General features: G+C 40.7%; 1 protein-coding gene across 5 annotated transcripts in view; it reads left to right on the forward strand.

The window, feature by feature from the left end:
* The window catches only part of CALD1 (caldesmon 1), a 188341-nt gene that overhangs the window by 66960 nt on the left and 98048 nt on the right, over positions 1–23333 (forward strand). For 4 of the 5 annotated variants that reach the window (XM_041753119.1, XM_041753120.1, XM_041753122.1 and 1 more), the window contains one exon: positions 19182–19291. In XM_041753119.1, coding sequence (XP_041609053.1) covers positions 19221–19291 — 71 coding nt within the window. In that variant the 5' untranslated portion in view covers positions 19182–19220. Of the gene's footprint in view, positions 1–18338; positions 18473–19181; positions 19292–23333 lie in introns of those variants that run through there. The other variant, XM_041753121.1, reaches the window with a different exon arrangement.

Raw genomic sequence — 23333 nt, forward strand, 5'->3', positions numbered from 1 at the left:
ACTTGAACATATGAATTCGGGACACCACCATTCAATCCATAACACCCTATCATCATTTGTTTCTAATATGAGGATCTTTAATTTGTTGAAGATGCATTTCCCTCTGATTCTTCTCTCCTGAACTTCCTTAGCATTGATGTTACTCTCAGAACATTTGGTTCTGCTGGGGTGTGGTATAGTCCTTTGTGAACAGCTCTCATTTTCCAATGACTTGGTGTAAGTTTTGAAATTAAAGAGTGTGCCTTTTACATCCCTCACAGCACTAGGGAAGTTTTGTATATAGTAATACATTTAATAATAATATCTATTGAATGATGAATACATAGATGATTAGACGTAGCCTCTGAACCTACAATTTATTTGCTTCAAGACTATCTCCAAATGATGATTATCAGTGGTACTTTCTCTTCCTTTGCTGCCCTCTACCCACAACATGTGGAAATAAGACTGGAGAGGGGCTAAAATAAAAATATGATTAGTTGACACCAGGAGAGTTACCTATCTCCTCAAAAAGGTAGGAGAGAGTAGATAGCATGAGCCTGCCCCAGATCCCATCACTCATGAGAACACTGTTCCAGGATATAGGAGGGAAGGACAATGAGTTTAGATTGGGGTTTACTGAGTGTGAGGACTTGTGGGACTTCAAGGGCATATGCTAGTCTGAAGCTCAGGTGAGAGTGAGGGACAGAGATGTTCCCAGTCATAGCCTCTACTTAGGAATTAGAACCATGACAATGGATGAGGTCATCCAGTGAGATTGTGTGAAGATAGAGGAGCAATGTTTCCAAAAATGCTACCAGAAATTGTACGCAGAAGATTTTCCTGGCAAATAACAGAAGAATCCCTTCCATGAAGGAGAAATCCACATGCTACTTCTCATGAGGGTTTGTGAGAACATGTATATCAACTAACATGTATGTCTATCTATTTCTTTCTCCTCATTTATTTGGCTCTATTTCTTCTTCTATCCTCTCCTATGGGGTTATGCCCCAAACCATTCCTGTGGGACTTGCCCTCCTCAACTTTGCCACCCTCTTGCGAACTAGCTGTACCCATGAGCATGTGTTTGCCCAAGTTTCTGCCATGGGGATCTCAAATATCAACTCCTTCCTTTGTGGCCATTCTCTTCATCAGCCAAACAGAGCTGATCAGACTGGACAGTAGGGGAGCGGGATTAGATTCCTCAATGCCCAGAGAGACAGAAAGTAGATCCTTCTCAGGGTCAGGTACCATGGAACATCATCTTATCTAGACAGCCAGTAAAGGGCTCAGTAGAGGGAATGGACCACTTTTGCACTGAACTCCTTCCTTAATCCATTGATTCTTGCCAGTCCCCGCTCCCCTCCCCACCTGTGCTCTTAAGAAGGCTTTGGCAATATTTTAGAGTTTCACAGCCAGGCTAAAATTGGGGCTGGTAGAATGTGGAGAGGCCATGGGCCATGACAATCTTCTTTCGAGTCCCCACCAGCAAATGTCATTTCTAAAGGCCATGTTTATCCCAGCATGTTTCCTTAATTTTTCCTGCTTTCTCTGATACAAATAAAAGAAGGAAAGTATTTGTTCATTTCTTTTATTTTTGAAGTATTACTTTTCTTCTTTTAAATTCTCTCCTTGCAATTTTTTTTCCTTTTTCTCTCCTCTCTTTGCTCTCTTTTTTAGCAGAACCTCAATCTTTCCCTGAATTGTCTGATTAGTAATGGAAGAGACTATCTGAAGCCTGGAAACTTCCTCCTTCTCTGCAAACCCCACTTGTTTTCTTTAACTATGAGATGCCAGCTTTCTTCATATACCCACTTCCACACTTCCGTCTTGGTACTCTTTGAGCAGCCAGGAAAATATGCCAATTTTTATGCAGCTACCCAGAATATCAATGACACCTCAGTGATTTTTACTCAAGTTGCTGCTTACATAACATGAGAAAAGAGATATTTTGGAGTCAAGAGAAAATAGCTCTATAATCTATGAATGGCCTAGATGGGGTGTTCCAAATGAATGGTGGCCAGTGGCCAGCATAGGTGCCTCCCAACTGCATTTCATTAATTTCAGTCAGCTACAACATTTGGAAAGAAAGATGATTTTCCTATGAGCATGTAAAAGAAGTGCTTTGAGTTGTAAGGCTTTGCCCTTGCTTTAGAACAGCATAAATGGAAGATTTTATAACCACTGTGGGCCAATATTTTTGGAGTCAGTTGAAGCTCCAGATGGAGTGGAAAGAGAAGTGGTTTTTTTTTTTTTCTTTCTTCCTCTTTGCTTGAGTTTTGCAGAACAAGTCTCCCTGGACACCTTTAATAAAGTGTTCAGTCTCTTATGTAGCTCAATGTGCCCAAACTTGTTATCAATGGGATCTGAAGGAGTCTTTCTTACACTAAGAATCTTTTCTATAGATTTCTGGTAGAGGCTCTAGAACCAGCCTCCTATATGAGAACATCTTGAATCCATTCCCTTCCCAAAAGTCTCACCTTTAGGAGCCGGCGCTTAGGTCCTTGTCACGAGGGATAAGGAAGAAAAATACGCAATAAGCACAAGTTTGGTTAAGAATTGAGAGGACAGGAAGAACACAGTCCCATGGTCTTCTCAACATTCTGGAAACTTTCATATGAAGCAACGTGAGAGGACATTCCAGCATCATCATATGCAGATTTTGTAACTTTGGCCAAATGATGGAGTTTTCTAGGCCAAGGAATTGCACCTTGCTTTCAGAGGTACCTCTGTGGAAGCATGAATTCCTGCCCAGCACAGCTGTTGGTAGAGGTTAGTTGTGCCAGTGTGGACAAGCCAAGATGAGCACCACAGAGGGCGAGGAGAAAAAATAGACAGTGATGCCAGGAGCTCGTTCTGGAAGAAAGTCTCTTCTAGAACTCCTTTCTAGACTTTGGTTCCAATGGGCATAAATAAAGGGAAAAAGAATGATTGTGCTATTGAATAGCTTCCAACCAAAATGATCAAAAGTCTTACCTGGATCTCTAACTATGAGTGGATTTTTATAGTTCAAGGACACAGACCCAGCTGCTTCTGAACTCTGCTTTGGGATGTTTAACAAAATGAGCTTGTGAACATCTTGTACTACGTGCAGCCATACTCCAAGAGGATTTACGTAGAACAAACACTCAGTTGAAGGGGACATCTGAAACAGTTTCTTTCCTACGATTCTCTACATCCCAGGGCCAACTTAATGCCAAATTAAATCTATATATATTTTTTAAATCGACTTTTACTAAGGAAAAGGCAGAGCTGCATTCCATGAAACAGATATTTTAGGCCAAAATTATTACTTGGACCCCTTTTCCCTCCTCCTTTTTGCTAATTCAAAACAAAATGTCTATCATTCACTCTAACACCAGCATTTAAGAGCTGGAGACAAATGGAGTCTGAATATTCACGCCAATGTGGTACAAATGAGCTGTGATTTCAGGATGCTGGCTGTTTCTCTGACAGGAGAAAAGAGCAGTCGACTAGTTTAATATCTTTGGCTGAAAACACTTTTTTATAAAGGGATGGAGAAGGCCAACATTAATATTGAGTCCTGTTATTTAATGGCCAAAAAGGATACATCACAGAAGGGGGCATCGTCAGTCCAGAGACAGTGTGTTTGTCACACCCAGAGGATGCAGAGGGGGTGCGGATACACACACAGGGTGGGAGTAAAGAAAGGAGCTCATCTACAAGCATTTTCTCCACGTTCTTCAAAGAAGTCCTTCCAGAAGTCTATTATACTCATGATTGTGAGTATGATTCCCTCACAGACTTACGCAATGCATAAGCATGAAGACGTTTGTTATAATGAGAGTTTCTGGGGATAGAGTTACCTGCCTTGAGGATAGGAGGAGGCTTGTGACCCCTGTTAGCACCATCCGCCCTCCTTCTTGTCCCTCAAACATGCATTTTCAATCATTCATTAATTCACTATTTCTGTAGTACATTGAATTGGACCCTCTCCATCTCAGGTGCTATGTCAGATCTGGGCTACATGAGTAATTCTAGTGTTCCTTTATTCTCTCCTATAAAACAGACTATTTTTTTTTATTCGATGCAATGGGAAATTTAGTGAATCTAATAATGTGTTCATTGACGTAAATTGTGATTTCCAGTACTTATGTTTGTTTTTCATTGGCCCCATCTTGGCGAAGAGTCATAATATTTTAAATTTCTCTGCCCTCTCGTCCACCTGTCATACTTAATTATGTGGTTTACAGGCAAAACATAGCAATGCGGTGGTTGTAACTGTAATTCGACTTTTCTGTGAACCGCTTTGAAAAATGATGCATAATTGTGCCCAGCATTATTTGTTTCCTAAATTCTGGTTTTCAGGAAGCATTTTTTAAATTTTTTTATTTATTTATGATAGTCACACAGAGAGAGAGAGGCAGAGACACAGGCAGAGGGAGAAGCAGGCTCCATGCACTGGGAGCCCGACGTGGGATTCGATCCCGGGTCTCCAGGATCGTGCCCTGGGCCAAAGGCAGGCGCTAAACCACTGCACCACCCAGGGATCCCAGGAAGCATTTTTTTAAAGGAGGACATAATTGTAGTTTCAAAGTAATAAAAAATTAAAAGCAAAGTGAGAGTACTGCAACATTTTTATGGAATGCTCAAAAGACCCTAAGGTGAGAAATCCAAAGCAGACCTACCATGAAACCAGTGGAGCTAGGACACCATTGGGTGGCTCAGTCGGTTGAGCATCTGCCTTCAGCTTGGGTCATGATCCCAGGGCTCTGGGATCGTGTCTTGCATTGGGCTACTTGCTTGACAGGAAGCCTGCTTCTCCCTCTGCCTGCTGTTTCCACTGCTTGCATGTGTGCACTCTCTCTCTCTCTCTCTCTGACAAATAAATTTTAAAAATAATAAAAAAGAACCAATGGAGCTGAAACCCTTAAACACGTCTCTATCACAACCCTTCTGCCAATTTTTTTACATTGAATACTGTATTTCCTTAAAGAAGGCCTCCCAAATAATCTTCAGATTCCACAAATGTGGCTCTTCCCTGAGACAGACACAAATGGATAAACTTAGATGATTGATCTTCATGTTGAAAGCTAATTAAATTTTAAAAATAAATCGTCAAAGTGTGAAGTACTGTATTTTATTTTTTAAGACTTTAGAATGAATTCAGCTAATTTTCTAAAGTAAACCTCACTTAAGTGAAATAATAAATCAGTTTGCCAAAACACAAATGAACATAAATAGGAGATTCATCTTTACTTCATAAATAAACGTCAAATATGAGCTTACCCTAAAATGGAGCAGACCAATCCTCTGGACAGGAAACAGCTCCTACCTTTGTTGAGGAGGTAGCTGCGAGTTGTGTTTTCATGTTGGGGATGGGGTTGGGAGTGGAGGCACGCGAAGGATGTAGGGAAGCCACTTCATGGAAGGCCTCTGGAGCTCACAGAGAGGCAGGATGGTGGCATGTAGGAGGCAGGTCATTCTTCCTCCTAGCCCCCTCAAAAACTAAGGCATTTAGACCCCGCAGTCATCATCTCTCACCTGCTTATCCCCCAGACCAGGAATCCTACCTGCCCAGCAGCTTCCCAGACCCACAGGCCATCACTGAGTGGAGATGGTAGTAAACCTTGGGTTGCTCCACTTTCCAGCTGAGGGCAGCTTTAATTGCTCCTCCTGCTAACAAAGAATATTCAAGTTCAAGTGTAATAGCCTCTCATTGCTGGGGTCTACTCGGCCCTTCTGCTATGTAACATCTGTTTTTGAAATTCGGCTGAGACCCTGACTTAAATCCATTTAACTTAAAAAGCAGCGAGAGAACATCTTGTTTTCATGGATGTCCAGGGGCTGTATGTCAACAAATAAAAGATCTGTTTGTGGTATTCAAAGGGGAAAAGCTGGTTGTGAGACATTGTGTCACTGGGGTAAATCTATTATGGCCTGTTCATTTCTTGGAATTGTGAAGCAAATTTGACAAAACAAAGTGGACCAGCTTCGTTTCAATCAGCAAATTTTTGGCTTAATGGTGGTAGGGAAGTGTGCTTTTCTTGTCAGAGGTCACTGAGCTGGATGGTTTCCAGAAAGATGCCCTCATTCATGCCTCCTACATTAGCCATGTGAAGTTAATATCTTAAGTGGATTCTCTATATAAATTGTGGCAGAAAGCATCTGATATATCATTATTTTTATATTACTTACACAGGACCTGAGGTGGGAAAGAAGGGGTGAGAATAGTTCACCATCCCTCAAACCTGACTAGCTACTTTACTCCCCACCCACGTCTTTAGGAGAGACAGTAGAGAAAAGCTTGATTTATCAGCACCTGGAAGAGTGAATGTCTGATGCAAAAGAGATGTCTGTATATATGTATTTGTTGAATGAATATAAACTCTGGTCTTATAGACTCATGTTCTCTTTATGAATGCATGACTGTATGGGTATTAACATCATTCCAGTTTGAAAAAGCTTTCACTGCCTATGTCCTGTTCTAGCCCAAAGAAAAGCATTAGGTCGCTCCTGTCGCTCTCTCTTGCAGCAGCGTGTTTTTCCTTTCTAACTTTATTCCAATTTGTATTTTATTTATTTATGGCCTGTCTCCACCATCAGACTATAAGCCCAGCAAGGGCAGAGTCGTCGTTTTCAGAGCTATATGCCACACTAAGCAAGGTGGCTAGAACATGAATATTTCTTCACAATATTTGTTGAATAGTCCTCCTGACATTTTCATTGTGATGATGGCTGTAGAGCCTTAACCACTTTTGCTTATGTATGAATTTAATCACAGTGAAGAAGACAATAGGGCTTATAATGCAGTTGAAAATGCAGAGACCTTTTGTGTGATGACACGGCCACACTCATTTGAAGGTCATGGTGGAATGGGTTAGTCTAACCATCTCTATTTTCTTTTTTTTAAATTTACTTATTTATGAGCGATAGAGAGGGAGAGACACAGGCAGAGGGAGAAGCAGGCTCCATGCAGGGAGCCCGACCTGGGACTCGATCCCAGGTCTCTAGTATCACACCCCAAGCTGCAGGCAGTGCTAAACCGCTGTGCCACCAGGGCTTCCAACCATCTCTATTTTCTTGAGTTGATGTTGTTGAGCCACATCTGCCATTAGAGCTGGCCAAGATTAATGTCATAGCACATGGCAATAGTTTAAGATTTTTTTTTCTCTTAAATAGTTAACTCATTCCTGGTGGTCTTGAGTCTCTGACTTCAGAAAATTCTGGCCGACCAAGCCGCTTGGTAAAGGCAGTTAAAGATCTGTGGTCAGAAAGAAGATACTTTCGGTGCCCAGTAGACATGGAGGTTTAATATGCATATTCGCTTGTCTGGTGGTCACTGTAGACCTTTCCTTTTTTTTTTTTTTAAATTTATTTATGATAGGCACACAGTGAGAGAGAGAGAGGCAGAGACACAGGCAGAGGGAGAAGCAGGCCCCATGCACCGGGAGCCCGACGTGGGATTCGATCCCAGGTCTCCAGGATCGCGCCCTGGGCTAAAGGCAGGCGCTAAACCGCTGCGCCACCCAGGGATCCCACTGTAGACCTTTCTTATGGTCTAGCAAAGTAGGAATACTCTAACTTGAGTAGGAACAAAGTAGATTCACTGGCTCCATTTTGCGTTGGCTGTCTGTGTTGACGGGACTGACATGGGAATGATTTGTGTGTTCCAGAGGATCTCAAGAGAAATGCTCATTCGTTTACAGAAGGTGCAATTCCACAACAGTTTTTTGCTTTGTATACTTGAAAACATTCCCAAAGAAACAAAGTCGGATGCAGAAAAAATAATGGGAGAAAAGAAAAATAATACTCTGAATTCTGAACAATTCTACTTTACTGGGCTGAGCCGTCTGCCAGCTGGCCACGGTGCTGACTACTTGTAATATATACTTTTGGTAGGCTGCATGTAGTTCTTGGAACTGTTTATATTAGACGGCAGAAACTTAATTATTCTAAAATTGGCAGGATTTGCTTTGGTCACTTAATACAAAACTGCTTAGTCATCTTTATACCTAGTGTGGACAGCGTTGTTTGAGTGTGAAAACCTGGGAAATGCACACGTGCTCCAAAGAGACTTCAGAGAAGGTAGCAAAACAAGAAGGTATCATTTTTTTGCAAGATGCTTACTTACCAGGTGGTTGCCACATGTTTTGATTGGACAGGCTAGGTGCCTGTTGAGTTCAAGTCCTTGATTACAAGTATTTTTCTTTCTTGTGGATTGTGTCAGGAGTAAAAACCCACTGCTGCTGCTTCTCAGATTGGGTTCTACTCCTGCTTTTTTGCAAAGTACAGGTTTTCCAGCAAGAGGGTGAAGAACGCCTGAATCAGCTGTCAGGAAAGCTTTCTTGTTCTCCGAAACCAACCAGGATGTCCTTTCAAGCTGGTCGTCACCAAGGTCCTCCCTTTGACTCTTTTGGTTTGGATCCCTATCTTACCACATATGAACTACTGCCTTCCAAAGGCAGTACAGATTTATAGAGCTCCAGCAGGGAAGTGGGTAGGCAAAATGAGTCTCTTCCCTGTGTTTCAGAGTTTGAGGTGGCGCCAGAGGTCTCCAGGTTTTTCCAGGAATGCCCGTGGCAACCTCACACTCTTCCTGTGACCTGGACTAGGGCTCCTGAGAGAGATGGTGAGAAAAGATAAAAGTCCTATAGCCAATGGGTAATGACACCAGGCTTGGGAGGGGTGGGTTCCCAAGCCAACATCCAGAACAGTGCCTTATGTTTCTAATTACTGAGCATGGTTAGAGAGCAAAATCAGGCAACACTTTTTTTTTTTTTTTTTTTAGACTGATGGAAGCATTTAAATCAGCTCTGAATGTCAGTGTTTTCTAATTATGATGGAGGAGTGGCAAGGAATCTCCAAAGGCCTTGGCAATTTGGAAAGTTTCAGCCCAACCCTGATTCTCTTCTTTTCTTATTCATCATATGTCTTCTTTGTCCTTCTTTTTCTTTGAACACCCCAGAACTAGCCTATCCCCTGAGTTACAAAGGCCTAGTACTCCTCTTCCTGAAACCAGAATGTCTTTCTAAGACAGGGTTCTTTTCCGCTAGAGGAAAACAGCTACAGCTACAAATCGCATTATAAAATAGAGCTCCATAGTGAACCACCACCACCCCCAAGGTAGTACTAAAAACTCTCCTAGAGGCATGGCCTTTTGAAAATGTCTCAGCCAAGTTCCTCTGTTTACCAATTAAGTACAATGAAAGAAATGCCCTGGAATCCATTTCAGTTCAACAGGTATTCAACTTTGCTGAGTATAAGAAAAAAATAGTTAAGGGACTATTTGACAGACCCCTCAAGTACAACTTCGAAGGATCACAAAAATGAGTAATAACCTCAAGGAACTTACCATCTTCTAGGAAAGACAGGTATGTACTTGGCAATTTAAATACAAGCTATAGACTAAGCACTCCAATAGAAATATAATATGAGTATCCGTACAAACCCATGTCAGTGAGTGAGTGGTTCAGGGACCCTGTAGTCTTACGCTAGCCTTAAGCCTGTACTGTGAGCCATTTCTTACATGAAGAAAAGTCCAGAACTCTCCAGACTAGCAAATGAGGGGAACTACCATCTACATGATTCATGCAAAAGGAAAGAGGAAGCAGTCTAGGCGCTTCTCAATTTATTATTTAACTTCTATGTAGCTTTATATGTTTAAATTGTATATTTATTATGTCCAAGGGATATCATGGATAATGTCCCTTGGTTTGGTTGCAAAGCTTTTCATTTAAGATTATAAACTGCTAGAAGATAGTCTCTAACTTGCTTCATAATTCTAGAACACAATAGATGCACTTGAGAATCATGATGAATAGAAGTTGAAAAATTCACTAGGGAATGATTAGTCCCCAATTAATAAAGCAAGTCCTTCGTGTATAAAATTGTTACCACTACCAAAGCACCTCTAGCACATAATTTTTAATTATCTCCAGCAATGTAATTGGATTTATATTTTACCATCTAAACTCTCTCACCTTGCTACACCCTGTATCAACAAGATAGCTGGCTAAGGCTCTGGATATAGGTGGTGGTGGTAGTTTTTAGAGAGAGACGGGATAGGGGAAGTAAGGGAGAAAGAGAGAGAGAGAGATTGAGATTCTTTTTTTTTTTTTTTGAGATTGAGATTCTTAAGCAGGATCCATGCCCAGCGTGGAGCCCAACATGGGACTTGATCCTTGATCTCATGACCCTGAGATCATCACCTGAACCAAAATCAAGAGTCAGTTAACCAACTGAGCCACCCAGGTGCCCCTGGATCTAGTTTTGATCACTAAATGGGAAATGTTAGTTGGAAAACCAAACACAAAGAGCATACTCCTGGGTTGTGGATATTTTTATAGCTGAGGAGACCAGAAAGGCCAAAGGGTCATGCAAGTAAAACTACTATTGTGTAAAATATGATGATCTTCGTACCATGTTTATCATTGGTAAAGACCTATGAGTTCTGGTCTTGCATTCCAGATAAAATGCTCATGGTCCCTGTTATACAATTTGAAGTGTGACCTCTCTTCAGACAATGTCTCTGCTCCTGCCTGTGCTGAACATTTTACTCATTCAGTAGCAAGTGCTCATAGTGAGATTGTCTGATCCAATGACCCTCCACACGAGAACAGAGATGTTACTCATCAGGGAATTAAAAGAGCACAGGTAGGCTTCCAGAAGCTGCCATGTCTTTTACACCATCTTACCTCTGAACTGCATAACATGACTTCACACAGTACAGTCATTTCATGCGGGGGGTTGGAAGGCCTTCCAGCAGGGCCCTCCAATAGAATTTTCTGTGGTGCTGAAGATGCTGTATGCATTGCCTTATATGGTAGCCACAGAGCACTTGAAATGGAGCTAGTAAAGCTGAGAAACAAAATTCTTCATTTTATTTAATTTTAATTATGTTTCACTTAAATTGCCCCAAGTGATTAGTGGCTACCATATTGGACAGTACAGCCATAGAATCTTAAAAACTATCTTTCACTACAGCCCTAAATAAATGGAAATTTCTCCTCTACCTGACTCTTTTCAATAATAGGGGTTCACACTTTCTCAGCAGCCCTACCTATTGTTGGGTAGTTCTGTTGGGGCAAGGACCCCCACCCTTATATATCAGAATTAGCCTCTGTGATCCGGCATACATTTAGAGAAAACACATTTATATGTTTCTTCTGGCAAAGCTATGCACCTTTTTGTTCTCACACAGATACAGGCTGGCAGAGACTTTCCATCTTTGCCTTAGCATTCATGCCTATGCCTTTTACTTTTCTCTAGGGGCCAAAAGAAGAAGTGGCCACATGCCCGTTCTGATTTGGTATTAACCTGTGTCTTTCAGGGTAGTTTCCTTGAGTTTGCTGAGATAAAGTACTTTAAACTCTGAGGGAAGAGGGCACAGAAGTAATTGGTCCAAATTTTCATTTCTCCTTGCTCTTCTCAGAATGGTGTAGAGATTATTCTAAATACCAGTGGTGGTTTTCCACTGATTGGCTGTGGTTCAGGAGCTGGTGCCAAAGATCTATACATCTCAGTCTTCTTTCTTTAAACAGAGGTAAACCTACTTCTCTTACCTGAGGGTTAAACAATGATTGCCATAGAATTTGAACAATATGAAGTGTTCAAAATAAAGCAGTAGCATTTGTGATCACACTAAGATGCAACCTGAAGTCCCTAAATGTGTCGTCTTCCCAAGTGTTGGAGTCAGTGCATATAAACACCATCACTTCACAAATCTAAAATGCCCAAACCACCCACTATTGCTACGGTGAAGAGAGGCTGCAAAGATCATAGTCACATTAAGTCTGTCGGTGTTTTGCAAATGGAGAAATACAAATAGAGAAAAAGTAATGATAAAAGACTGAGCAGGAATGGAGAGAAAAAAACAAGCCACAACCTGTTAGCCTGTTCTTAGCATGGCTTTGTGTTCTGGGTTCTGCTGACTGGAGAAAAGACAACTTGAGAAGGCACAGCTCCTCCGATTGATCCCATTCATTCTTATTTCTGTGTTGCTGGTCTTGACAAATGTGCCTTGGTGATTGCATGTATTTTTCTCTCTTAAGTAGCACAGACTTTTGGAACAAGATGGTGAAGGTTGAGCTAAAGTTAAGTCCAAACTGTATGTTACAATCCATGTGTTTATTTGGTTTTTGAGTCCCAAATGAACCATTCTGTTCAGAAAAGAGCAAAGCAGGTTGATAAATTGAATTTTTTTAAAAAGGACAAAAGTTCATTTTCTACCGTCAGAAAGAAAACACTGCCAGATTTACTGTGTAACTACTGCAAATGTGGGTTTATATAACTTTTGAGATTCATATATAGTCTATTACCAATGTCTTTAATTCACTTTGTAAACACTGATCAGTCAATAAAATACAGAGATGAATCAGCTTGAGTTATATTTTCCATACTCTGACTGGTAAAAATCTAGAATAAAAATCTAGCAGTTCAAATCAGCTATGATTCCTGAGTGCCTACTACATCCCAAAGGTAAAGAGATTTTTTTAAGCAGTGGTTATCTTTTCATAATGGCCTTAAAAATGAAAATATATAGGGGATCCCTGGGTGGCGCAGTGGTTTGGCACCTGCCTTTGGCCCAGGGTGTGATCCTGGAGACCTGGGATCGAGTCCCACATCGGGCTCCCGGTGCATGGAGCCTGCTTCTCCCTCTGCCTGTGTCTCTGCCTCTCTCTCTCTCTCTCTCTCTCTCTGACTATCATAAACAAATAAAAAAAATTTAAAAAAATGAAAATATATAGAAAATATCATATGAATAAAATAAGTAAATACTAGTTCAAACAATTGAGCTGTGGCAAAGCAGTACATATATTAGTTACCAAAATGAATGATACATATTTGAGGAAAGAGATAATCACTTCTAAGCTAGAGTCCCCAGGAAAAGGGAAAATTTGAGCCAGGAATTCAGGACTGAATAGAGAAATGGACAATGAAAAGGATAGGGAACCGCTTCCAGATGAATGCAATGTATGAATTAAAAATGCAGAGAGAGGGGCACCTGGGTGGCTCGGCGCTTGAGCGTCTGCCTTTGGCTCAGGTTGTGGTCCCAGGGTCTGGGATCGAGTTCCATATTGGGCACCCCACAGGGAGCCTACTTCTCCCTCTGCCTATGTCTCTGCCTCTCTCTCTCTGTGTCTCTCATGAATGGATAAATAAAATATTTAAAAAACAAATAAAAGTGCAGAGAGAGAAAATTGAATGATGAGGTTGAGAAGCAATAAAATATTTTTATCTGGGATGCCATGGGATGATGTGCTTGAAAGGAAGGCTAATGCTTTCTAAATTAGAGAATTAGAAGAGAATGTACTTAGCATTTAGACCTGGAAAGGAGGAAACACCAATATACCATGTTTGATGCATCCATCTTTGCTGGATGAGAAAGCAGGTAGGAAATCAGTATCATATAGAGCAGGATAAAACCCTGGACATTAGCTAGTCCAACCACCTCATTTCACAGATTCCCAAGTGTGAGGTCAGGTCACTGTTTACCAAGGGTTTTTGGAGAAAGACATTTGAAGGATTGAGGTGAGTGAAGATAATTTGAGGAATCTGCTGAGGTGAGGAATCTGTTGGAATATGTGACACTGAGGAATCACCCAGTACATGTAGGATGAAGGGAAGCATCACTGAACCACAGTAATCACCCAGCTGAAATGAACACAAACCTTTGGGATAGACAAAACATGGTTCCTGACTTTCTCCCACAAAGCCCTGAATCTTGAGAACAAAATCCGGAAACCAGATGATAGTTGTGATTTGAAATTGAAGAGGAGTATGATAGACCTTGTAGAAGTTTGAAGAAGCAAGAAAGTCTGAAATACAAACTCCAGGAGGACAGGGACCATTATAGTCTTGTTTACTGTCATATCATATCCCCAATGTGTGGAACAGAACTTGGCACCATAGTAAATGCTCAGTAAATGTTTATTGTGGGTTGATGGTATAAATGTTTTTTTGTGGGACTTCACTGAATGAGTTGAACCATGAAATTTACAACGAGTAAATAATGGTGACTAGTCAGAAAGGATCTAAAACTGGTTATGAGTGTTGAAAGACTAGGGTTTCTTGCACTAAAATAGAACCAGTTATGTTGGGGATGAGGGTATAGTGGTCAGAAAAGGAAGGTGTATAATAAGGAAGATGCAATGCAAGAGAAGAAACTCCAACATCACAAAGAAAAGTATTCAGTGATGCTGGCCAGAATCTGAGCATCCTGGTTTATGAATCTTACAAAGAAGTAACAATAAAATAATAGAGGCTTAATTAATATTTGCAAAGTTTAATTTAATTGAGATCTCTGAGACATGATAATTCTATTATTTAAACCAAATGGATATACAATTGAAGAGGCATGGGTAATTTTTAAGATCACTTCTTACCTAAGTTTATATGATCCAATGAATTAGACCAGAGATCACTGACAATGGTCTTCTCAGAACTTTCCTGGGGCATTCTCACATGTTTCCTGAAAGGGAAAATAATTTGTACAGGACAATAGTGGATTAGTTCAAGAATATCATGATGATTAAGAGCACACACTTTGAAATTCTAGTAAAATGGGGATTTTAATAGCTACTTTGCAGGTTTATTATGTAGATAAAATAATGCAGCATAGTTTTAAATGGCCCAATAGAGCTATCAAGCCACAGAAAGACATGAAGGAAACTTAAATGCATATTGCCTAGGGCAAGAAGCGAGTCTGAAAAGGCTATCTGCTGTATGATTTCAACTATATGACATTCTGGAAAAGGCAAAGTTATTATAGAAACAGTAAAAGGATCAATGGTTGCCAACAGTTGAGGCAGAGGAGAGAGGGAAGGATGATTAGATGGAGAACAGGGGCTGTTTAAGGCAGGGAAACTATTCTAACACTACAATGGCTGATACATGATATTATGCACTTGGCCAAACTCATAGAATATACAACATCAAGTGTGAAACCTAATGTAATTTATGGACTAGTTAACAATAATGCATCAGTATTGGTTCATCAGAATTGGTTTTCATTTGCTATTCAGTTTGTGATGATTTGATGATTTGTATTGGTTCATCATTGCAACAAATGTACCGCACTGCTACAAGATGTTAATTAGGCTATATTAGTTTTCCAGGGCTGCCATGACAAAGTACTGCAAACTTTGGGGTTTAGAACAACAGAAGCATTGTCTCACAGTTCTAGAAGCTAGACGTCCAAAATCAAGGTGTCAGCAGGGCTCCTTCTGAAGACCCGAAGGAAGGATCTAGTCCATCTCTCTCTCTCCTAGCTCTGGTCATTCAGGCGTCCCTTAACCCCCCACCTCAGGCATTCTCCTTATGTCTTCACATGATCTTCTCTTTATGTATGTCTGCTTCTGTGTCCAAATTTCCCCCTTTTCATGAGAACACCAGCAATATCAGACTAGGGCCCATTCTAATAGCCACATTATAACTTGACTTACATATACAAAGGCACTATTTCCAAATAAGATTACATTCTGAGGGGTTAGATCTTCAATATATTTTTTTAGGGGGAGGGGATTATACAATTCAGTGCAAACACAGAAGAAACTGTGGGCAGGGGTGGAGTATATGAGAACTCTGTACTTTCTATTCATCTTGTCTTTAAAGTTGAGACTACTCTAAGAAATAACACCCAATTAATTTTTTAAAAAACATTAAGAAAAAATAACCCAGCACATTGTACATATTCAACAAACGTTAGTGACTCTCAGAAGCTGCATTAACTTATCCAGTGTCCCTAACACAGTAGATTTTATTCTTGTTGTATTCCAAGATGAGTAGTAGCATGGCCCAAAGTTCCCAAAGACTTTCCCCAACCAATTTGCTATTCAGTTTTTGATGATTTGAATGTAGACAGCTCCTCTGGCTTCTCCCCCTAATAACCAAGTGGTGGACTAGAAATCTATCTGCTCACAAAGTTCTCCTGCCCTTGACTAGGTTTTGTGGTGTCATTACCAAAAGAAGATGCTGTGTGTCAACTGATTTGGAATCTGTGACACTGACTTATTATTTAATTACAGCAGCATGTGTCCTGTCTTAAGAAAATCTAGTGTTTTGGGGGCCCATATTGAAAAGATATATCAGTAGGTAATGACTCATCTGCCTTTGTAAGGAGTTTTTTATCCTTTACACAGAAGTCATGTCAGAGTTCTTTTATTAGCATGACAATAATCCTCTCCTACAATACAAAAATTTACACTTTTTTTTCATAAAACTTTCAAGAACCCATCTGTCACATCCATGGGTACATACCTTCCTCAGACTACAATTCTCTTTCAGACTAACCTGTCCATTTGTGTCCCTCTAGAGCTCCATGGTTTATACAAATCTCTTTGCTTTGACACTTCATCACTTCATTGGTTGAGAAGTTTGTTTCCCAATCAATGTTGCTGGAAGGAATTCATCACTGACTGAAGTTAGGGAAAGAAAGGAGAGATTAGGAGCTGGGGACATGGAAGCCACTGCCCCCCAAAAAAGGGAAAAGACCACTTACAGTTCTACCTGTACATGACTCCCCTTAATAGGACAGTGCCAGAGAAGTTCAGAGGAGCTCTGTGGTAGGGGAGTGTGATGATTAAGGAAGACCTCTAGCCCCATCCTGGTGGGAGACCAACCAAGAACCTCTTCCATAAATCTACATCTTCCCTTCCCTGTGCCATCTCATACACCCAAAGCAGAGTCATACCACACAGTACATAGATGTGTGTTCTCTCCCTCGAATACACTCACTACATGTCCATAAACTGCAACCCAGAAAGGTTGTGTAGATGCATCATACACTGACCACCACCCCCCACCTCTAGTGCGCCACGTATATACTCAGCAGCCTCCAAATGAGTAATTCATAGACAGATGGACTTTTTCTGTGGTTGGGAAAGAAAAAAAAAATAGTGCCCAAGTAAGTAATAAAAGGTGAGGAGTAGGTGGAGAGAATGGATAGCAGGAAAAGAATTTGGGTGGGGAGAGAGCCAATGAGTGAGGATGGGCAGCTTACTGAGTGAGTGCTCCAGGACACTGCCAGGCTTGGCCAACCCTGTGCATCTCCAGCCTGTTTGTCGCTGCTTATTAGCACCTCCACCAGAGGTGCAGGCTAAGGAACTCTACTAACCAAGCAGCATGCACGACTGCTTAGCTTGCGTGAGGGAGGAGCACAGGCTTTAGAGGATGCTTTTCAAGCTACTTGGATAAATTCAGAAAAGTGAGATTGTTTACTTACAGACGGACCTCTCTCTCCCATTTCTGTTTGCCGTTGCTATAGTTATTTGCAAAGTGGTTCATCTACAACAAAAGACTGCACTGAAGAAAGAGACCAGAAGAGTTTAGTCTCTCACCACACCTAGCATTCAAATCCCCAAGTTCAGCCCCACTGTCCACAGGGGCGGTCTCACCCTGCACTGTGCTCAGAACAAGAGCCCACCCCAGGGTGAAAGACACCCCCCCACACACACCAGCCTCCACAACCTCTGAGTGATGCTCAAATCACTTTTTTTCTCCATTCTCATAACTAAGGGGAGATCAAACTGGAGGACAAAGAGACATTTATGGTTGATGAAATGGTAAAGGAAAATGGATTCTTTTCTTCCCAGCCAGCAAAGTACTTAGAAAGTACTCTTGGGGGATCCCTGGGTGGCTCAGCGGTTTAGCGCCTGCTTTTGGCCCGGGGCACGATCCTGGAGTCCTGGGATCGAGTCCCCCGTTGGGCTCCCTGCATGGAGCCTGCTTCTCCCTCCTCCTGTGTCTCTGCCTCTCTCTCTCTCTCTCTCTATGTCTATCATAAATAAATAAATAAATATTTTTTTTTTAAAGTACTCTTGGTACGAGTAAGACAGAAAAACACCTTCAGATTTTAAAATTCCCAATAAACACCAAAATTTGAATTTCTAGAAGATTTATAAGCAGTATAAATAATACCCTAAGGGATAAGAGAGGGGGAAAAATGCAAACATTGTATAGTTGTGTTTTTATTGGCAGAGATTTTATTTTTGTTTTTGTGAGTTTTTTAAGGGGAAAAATGCTTGAGAATAAAAGAATCTGACAATTTATATAAGAAGCTTTCTGAGCTTGGCTTCAAAATCTCAGTTTTGTTTTTTGCCCCTTACAACAAAGATGTCATTAGGTGATGGCTTTAGGTTTTGCACAGTTCCTTACTTTCCTATGCAGGGCAAATGGCTCGTCTCATGTGCACAGAAAGGGCTGGAAAATATTTTTTGTGATCTGAGTGCAGCGGAGAGTCTAGGATTCCAGAGGAAGTGGAGGCCTCCCGCTCCACACAGGAAACAATCTTCAAGCAGGCCTTAAATGCCAGATTCCAGGCCGAGTTTAACTAACCACTGACAGCTCTGTAAACAAAGCAAGGACAAAAAGAGCCCGCTTCCCCTTTTCTGGTAGTCATTTTGGGTTTGGGGGCTGCAGGGGAATTCTGGAATACTTGGCTTCATGGCACAGAAGCGCAAGGGAAGCAAGCTCCTCAGCTGAAGAGCTGGAAAGGGAAGATCTTTCTGGGATTAAAACCATCACGGAGGAGGTAGGAAAGGATAAAATGGTTGGGTCACAAAACGAGCTGGGACTTTTGAGCTCTGAAAACAGCTTGATCATATGCAACTGCTTTTAAAAATGCTGCTAGCTTATATTTATTCATAGTAGTATTGCTGTGGTCTTTTTTAAAAATCATTCTGATGTTAATATTCTTTCAGAATATACAAATTATGCCTGGATACTTCTATTATTTTATTACTATTTTCCCTCTTTTCCTTTTCTCTTAGTACCCACATATTTCCTTTTTGGCCACTCTTCTTTTTCTCACACTTTTTTCCTCTTTCTTTGTTCACTTTTTCTTAACTTTTGTCTGTGGCTCAAGCAAGTTATAAAGAACAAAATCATTCAGTAGCTCTTCAGCAATCTTACCAGTATTTCAGATCTTCAGAGTCTTTCTGTCTCCTGAGGTTTTTATTTATTTATTTTGAACTGTAATCCTGGGATCTTACTTATTTGTCCCTAATAGTTTCATGAATGAGACTGAATTTAACACACGAAGGACTCAGCTCAGGAGTCAGAAGCTGGTCACTGGCCACCTTGCCAGTCTTCTAAGGTGTTTTTCTTCAGAGCAAAGAAGAAAAGAGAGGGTGAAACAATGGTGGGGATGGTGGGGATGGTGGGGAGCCAAAGGTGAAAGTGTTTCATGGGAAACAATACTTAGATTCATCTGTGATATTGACCTACCTCCTCCCTGATAGGTCCAGATTCTCCTGTCTCTCTAGACCTGAAGCCACACCATGGATGATTTTGAACGTCGCAGAGAACTTAGGAGGCAAAAGCGGGAAGAAATGCGTCTCGAAGCAGAAAGGTAAGGATCTAAGTTGAATGGTGTTTGTGTTCTGTTATTAACAATGGTGGTTTCAGGCTTCAAAGATCATCACTCTAAAGGGCCAAGTCTATTGCACACTAAACTGTTTTTGCAAAAATAGTTATGGAAAATGTTCCTGTTATGACTCTAAATTGTGCATTAAAAAAATAAAAGAAAACCAACATCAAGGAAAAGAGAGATTCTGGAAGAATCAAAGAGTCGCATTAAATCAGGAGCCTTTCATACTAGAATTTTTAAATGACAAAGACAAGGTGTGGATGAAAGTTTAAAAAGCAGTTATAATATTGAAATGACAGGGAAAATGACAAATGCTGACTATTGAAACCAACTAGGAAATGGGAGTCTTTGGTCTAAAAATAAAAAGGCAATAAGTCCCAGATGGATCTTGTGACAAATTTTTATTCATATTAGAAAAGTAGCCAAATTCGGTAATCCACATATTAAAGGTTAATAGTTAATAGAGATTCTGAGTCTAGTTGGAAGCTGTTCTGTTGTGTGAGGCCTCTATCATGGTGAGTTCAAGGGCAGGTTGGGGAAGTAAAGCAATTATATGAATGAAGCACGGGGCATAAATACATCTTGTAAAATGGACAGTGGCATGTAATGTGGCTCAAATCAGATAGAGTAGGCATTCACAGGAAGAAAAGTAGTGCACGATGATCTTACAATCAAACTGATTTTGCCTCACACCAATGTTAATGCACAGATGAAAAGATGGTAGTAAGGTGATCCCTTAGCAATCCTGCAGTACAAAACGGGAAACTTACACCTATAACCACAGTTGGTGGGGACATGAGCTTGATATATGTATCTGGGGAACACAAAAGAAAGTAAAATTACCGCCTTTGATTAATCTGGTCAGAGTAGGCCGCCATTCATGGGATGACAATGTACATACATGTGACACCGTGACTGGTACCTGGGATCTGTGGGCTCAAGTCTCTGCTCTGCCTCAATGAGTTGTGTGGCCAAGAGCAAGTGACTTCCCCCTAAGCCACAGTTCGCTTATTTGCAAAGCAGGCATAATAGCTACAGAATCTGTGTGGTGGTTGTGGAGATTGTTGAACTTCGTAACTGGCCTAGCCAGTACCTGGCACATGGCAGATATGCTTCCATAAATGCTAGCAGTCATTGTTGTTTTTGTTTTTTAACCATTTTCATTAACTAAGCAAATAAGAAACAACAATAGAGCCATATAGACAGCCAGAACTAAACATCGATGCCAAGGAAAGGCAGTCATCTTCCAGCGATGAAACCAGTCAGAAAAAGCTCCTTGAAAGTGATAGGCCATGGAGGATGTTGTAACAGTGATGAAGAGTAAAAGGAGAGCCATCTCAGGGAGGGAATGACACCAGCAAAAGCTCACAGGTGGAAATAAGAATCCTGGTGTAGAAAACCTATTGATCGCTCAATGAAGAACGAGTTGGACTCACACATCTTGGGTGTTCCTATTTCCCACACAGGGCAATAGACAGAGACTTATCAGGGGAGCCGTAGGTGATAAGATGCTTGAAGAAAGTGATCTACAGTGCACTAGAGTGTGGGAAGAGTGAGTATATGGTAATGAGGGCCTGAATCAGGGCAGCAAATATGGAAATGAGGATCAAGTATGAGAGTTTTAGAGGGAAAATTAGCCAACCTTTCAGGAAAGGGAGAAACTCAAAGATAATTCCAAAGACTGTAAGTCTGAGGAGCTGGAAACTTCATGTCCTAGATGGAGAAACTCATTCCATTCTTGAGTGTACATGGCCAGGGGGAAGTATTTAATTTCAGGGAGAAACCACATCCAAATGGAGATTCTCTCCAGGCAGTTGGAGATAGAAATGCTCTGTCTTTGTTCAGAAAGGGAAAGAAATTATTATTAGAGGATAAGTTAGGGCATATCCAGTGTGGGGCTGGTTATACAAAAGCTGAAGGTGGATGGTAATGATGGTGTCAAGAAAGCAAGCGTAGAGAGAGTGAGAGGTCATAAAGACAACAGAAACCATCAGAGGAGACAAAGGTGTCAGGGAGATGGGGAGAACCGAGGAGAGCCTCCATGTTGAGTGGACATCACCACCTTATAAGCAATATCCAGGCCCAGTGGGACAAACCTCTTACTCTTCTCTGTGATGTGTTATATGGCCTCAGATCCACCTGAAAGTCAATAAAATATCTTTATCCAACAAATATTTATTAAGCACCAACCAAATTTCTGTGTCTATGCTAGAGACAGGCAAAGCAATGGTGACATACACACAGATATGGTTTCTACCTTTATGTCCCTCATGGCTTTCTAGGAAACTAATGTACAGCAAAATTAAAAAACAGACCAGGCCAGAGCGTGGAGCTAGAGGGACTCAGGAATGAATACAGAAAATTGGGCATCAGACACCATCAGTATCCCCAGTGTCTTTGCCTTCTAGCAAGGAGGGAGATGGGGAGTAGATGTGAAGGAATGGTACTACCACATTGCTGTGGTTAGAGCCATACTGTAATTACACTGAATAAACTCAGTTTCTTTAGAACCAGAATTTTGCCTAAGAATTTTCTACACACCTATATGGTTCCTTCCTTCCAGTTTTCTATTTTGTGTAGTAGGACATGTCTTCCTTTAAAGTCAATCATTAAAGAAATGTACTAAGTGAAACTTAGTTGGGTACCCTTAATCATCTAAAATAAATATACACAAATTTATCCTAACCTTTTAAATTTACATTTCTGTCTGTATTAATTCTTTTGGGATATTATGTTCCATCTGGTTCCTTTTCTTTCTTTCTTTCTTTCTTTCTTTCTTTCTTTCTTTCTTTCTTTCTTTCTTTCCTTTCTTTCTTTCTTTCTTTCTTTCTTCCTTCCTTCCTTCCTTCCTTCCTTCCTTCCTTCCTTCCTTCCTCCCTCTTTCTTTCTTTCTTTCTTTCTTTCTTTCTTTCTTTCTTTCTTTCTTTTCTTTTTTTTGAAAGAAGTACTTAAGTACCTCTCTACATTTGTACCGATCATCTTTTCCTGTTTTAAGATGAACTTTCTATATAGTTTTGTTATTCCAGGATGTATTAAGTAAGCCCATCCTCCCTCTTTAGGATTTTGTAAAATCTGATCACTTATGGAAAGTGAAGGGTAGGTTTTATGGTCCAGCCAACTTTGATGGTAAAGTTAAGGGTGTGTACAGGAAATAGATGGTCAGAACCAGAAATCAAGGACATCCAAATTTGTGATTTTGATCTGAAGATAAAGGACTTGGAAGACCCTGGGCAAATCCTTCTTCCTTTATCTTTAGACCATGGCTTCCTCATCTGTAGCAGGAGTTGGTCTTTTCTCTGGGGGACTGATGGTCTTTTTTTTTTTTGATGGTCATTTTTAAGTTCATTTTACTTTTGATATAGTCTAACTTTTTAAAATATAATGGTCTATATTACTTTATTCAAAACAATAAAGCATTTTCCATTTTGGAAAATGTGACCCTATGGCCTTACGCATAATTCCCTGGGGCCAGACTGGAGAAGACCTAACTTTCCTTTGGATTTAGGGAACAAAAAGAAAGGACTCAACCCAGATCAGGAATGCTGGTGGAATAAATTAGTAAAAATAGAGTGGCGCCAAGGCTCAGAGCTGCAGATTCATTCATTCACACTTTCAGCCAATTTCTGTTGGGCATCTACTCTGTTCCAAGCCCTATTTTGGGCATCAAGCGTAGAACAACAGAAAGACAGACTTGAGAAAAGTATGCTTAATGCTTTTCAACCTGTACAAAACCAAGTGTGGATCAAGAAACTACATATTGGGATCCCTGGGTGGCTCAGTGGTTTAGCACCTGCCTTCAGCCCAGGGCGTGATCCTGGAGTCCCGGGATCGAACCCCATATCAGGCTCCCTGCATGGAGCCTGCTTCTCCCTCTGCTTCTCTCTCTCTCTCTCTCTCTCTCTCTCTCTCTGTGTGTGTGTGTGTGTGTCCCTCATGAATAAATAAATAAAATCTTAAAAAAATAAACTACATATTTATATCCTCAAGTATAATTTATACCCTGCTATTCATTGATACTTATAAA

The sequence above is a fragment of the Vulpes lagopus genome, chromosome 4 (assembly GCF_018345385.1).
Source record: "Vulpes lagopus strain Blue_001 chromosome 4, ASM1834538v1, whole genome shotgun sequence".
NCBI classification, from domain to species: Eukaryota; Metazoa; Chordata; class Mammalia; order Carnivora; family Canidae; genus Vulpes; species Vulpes lagopus.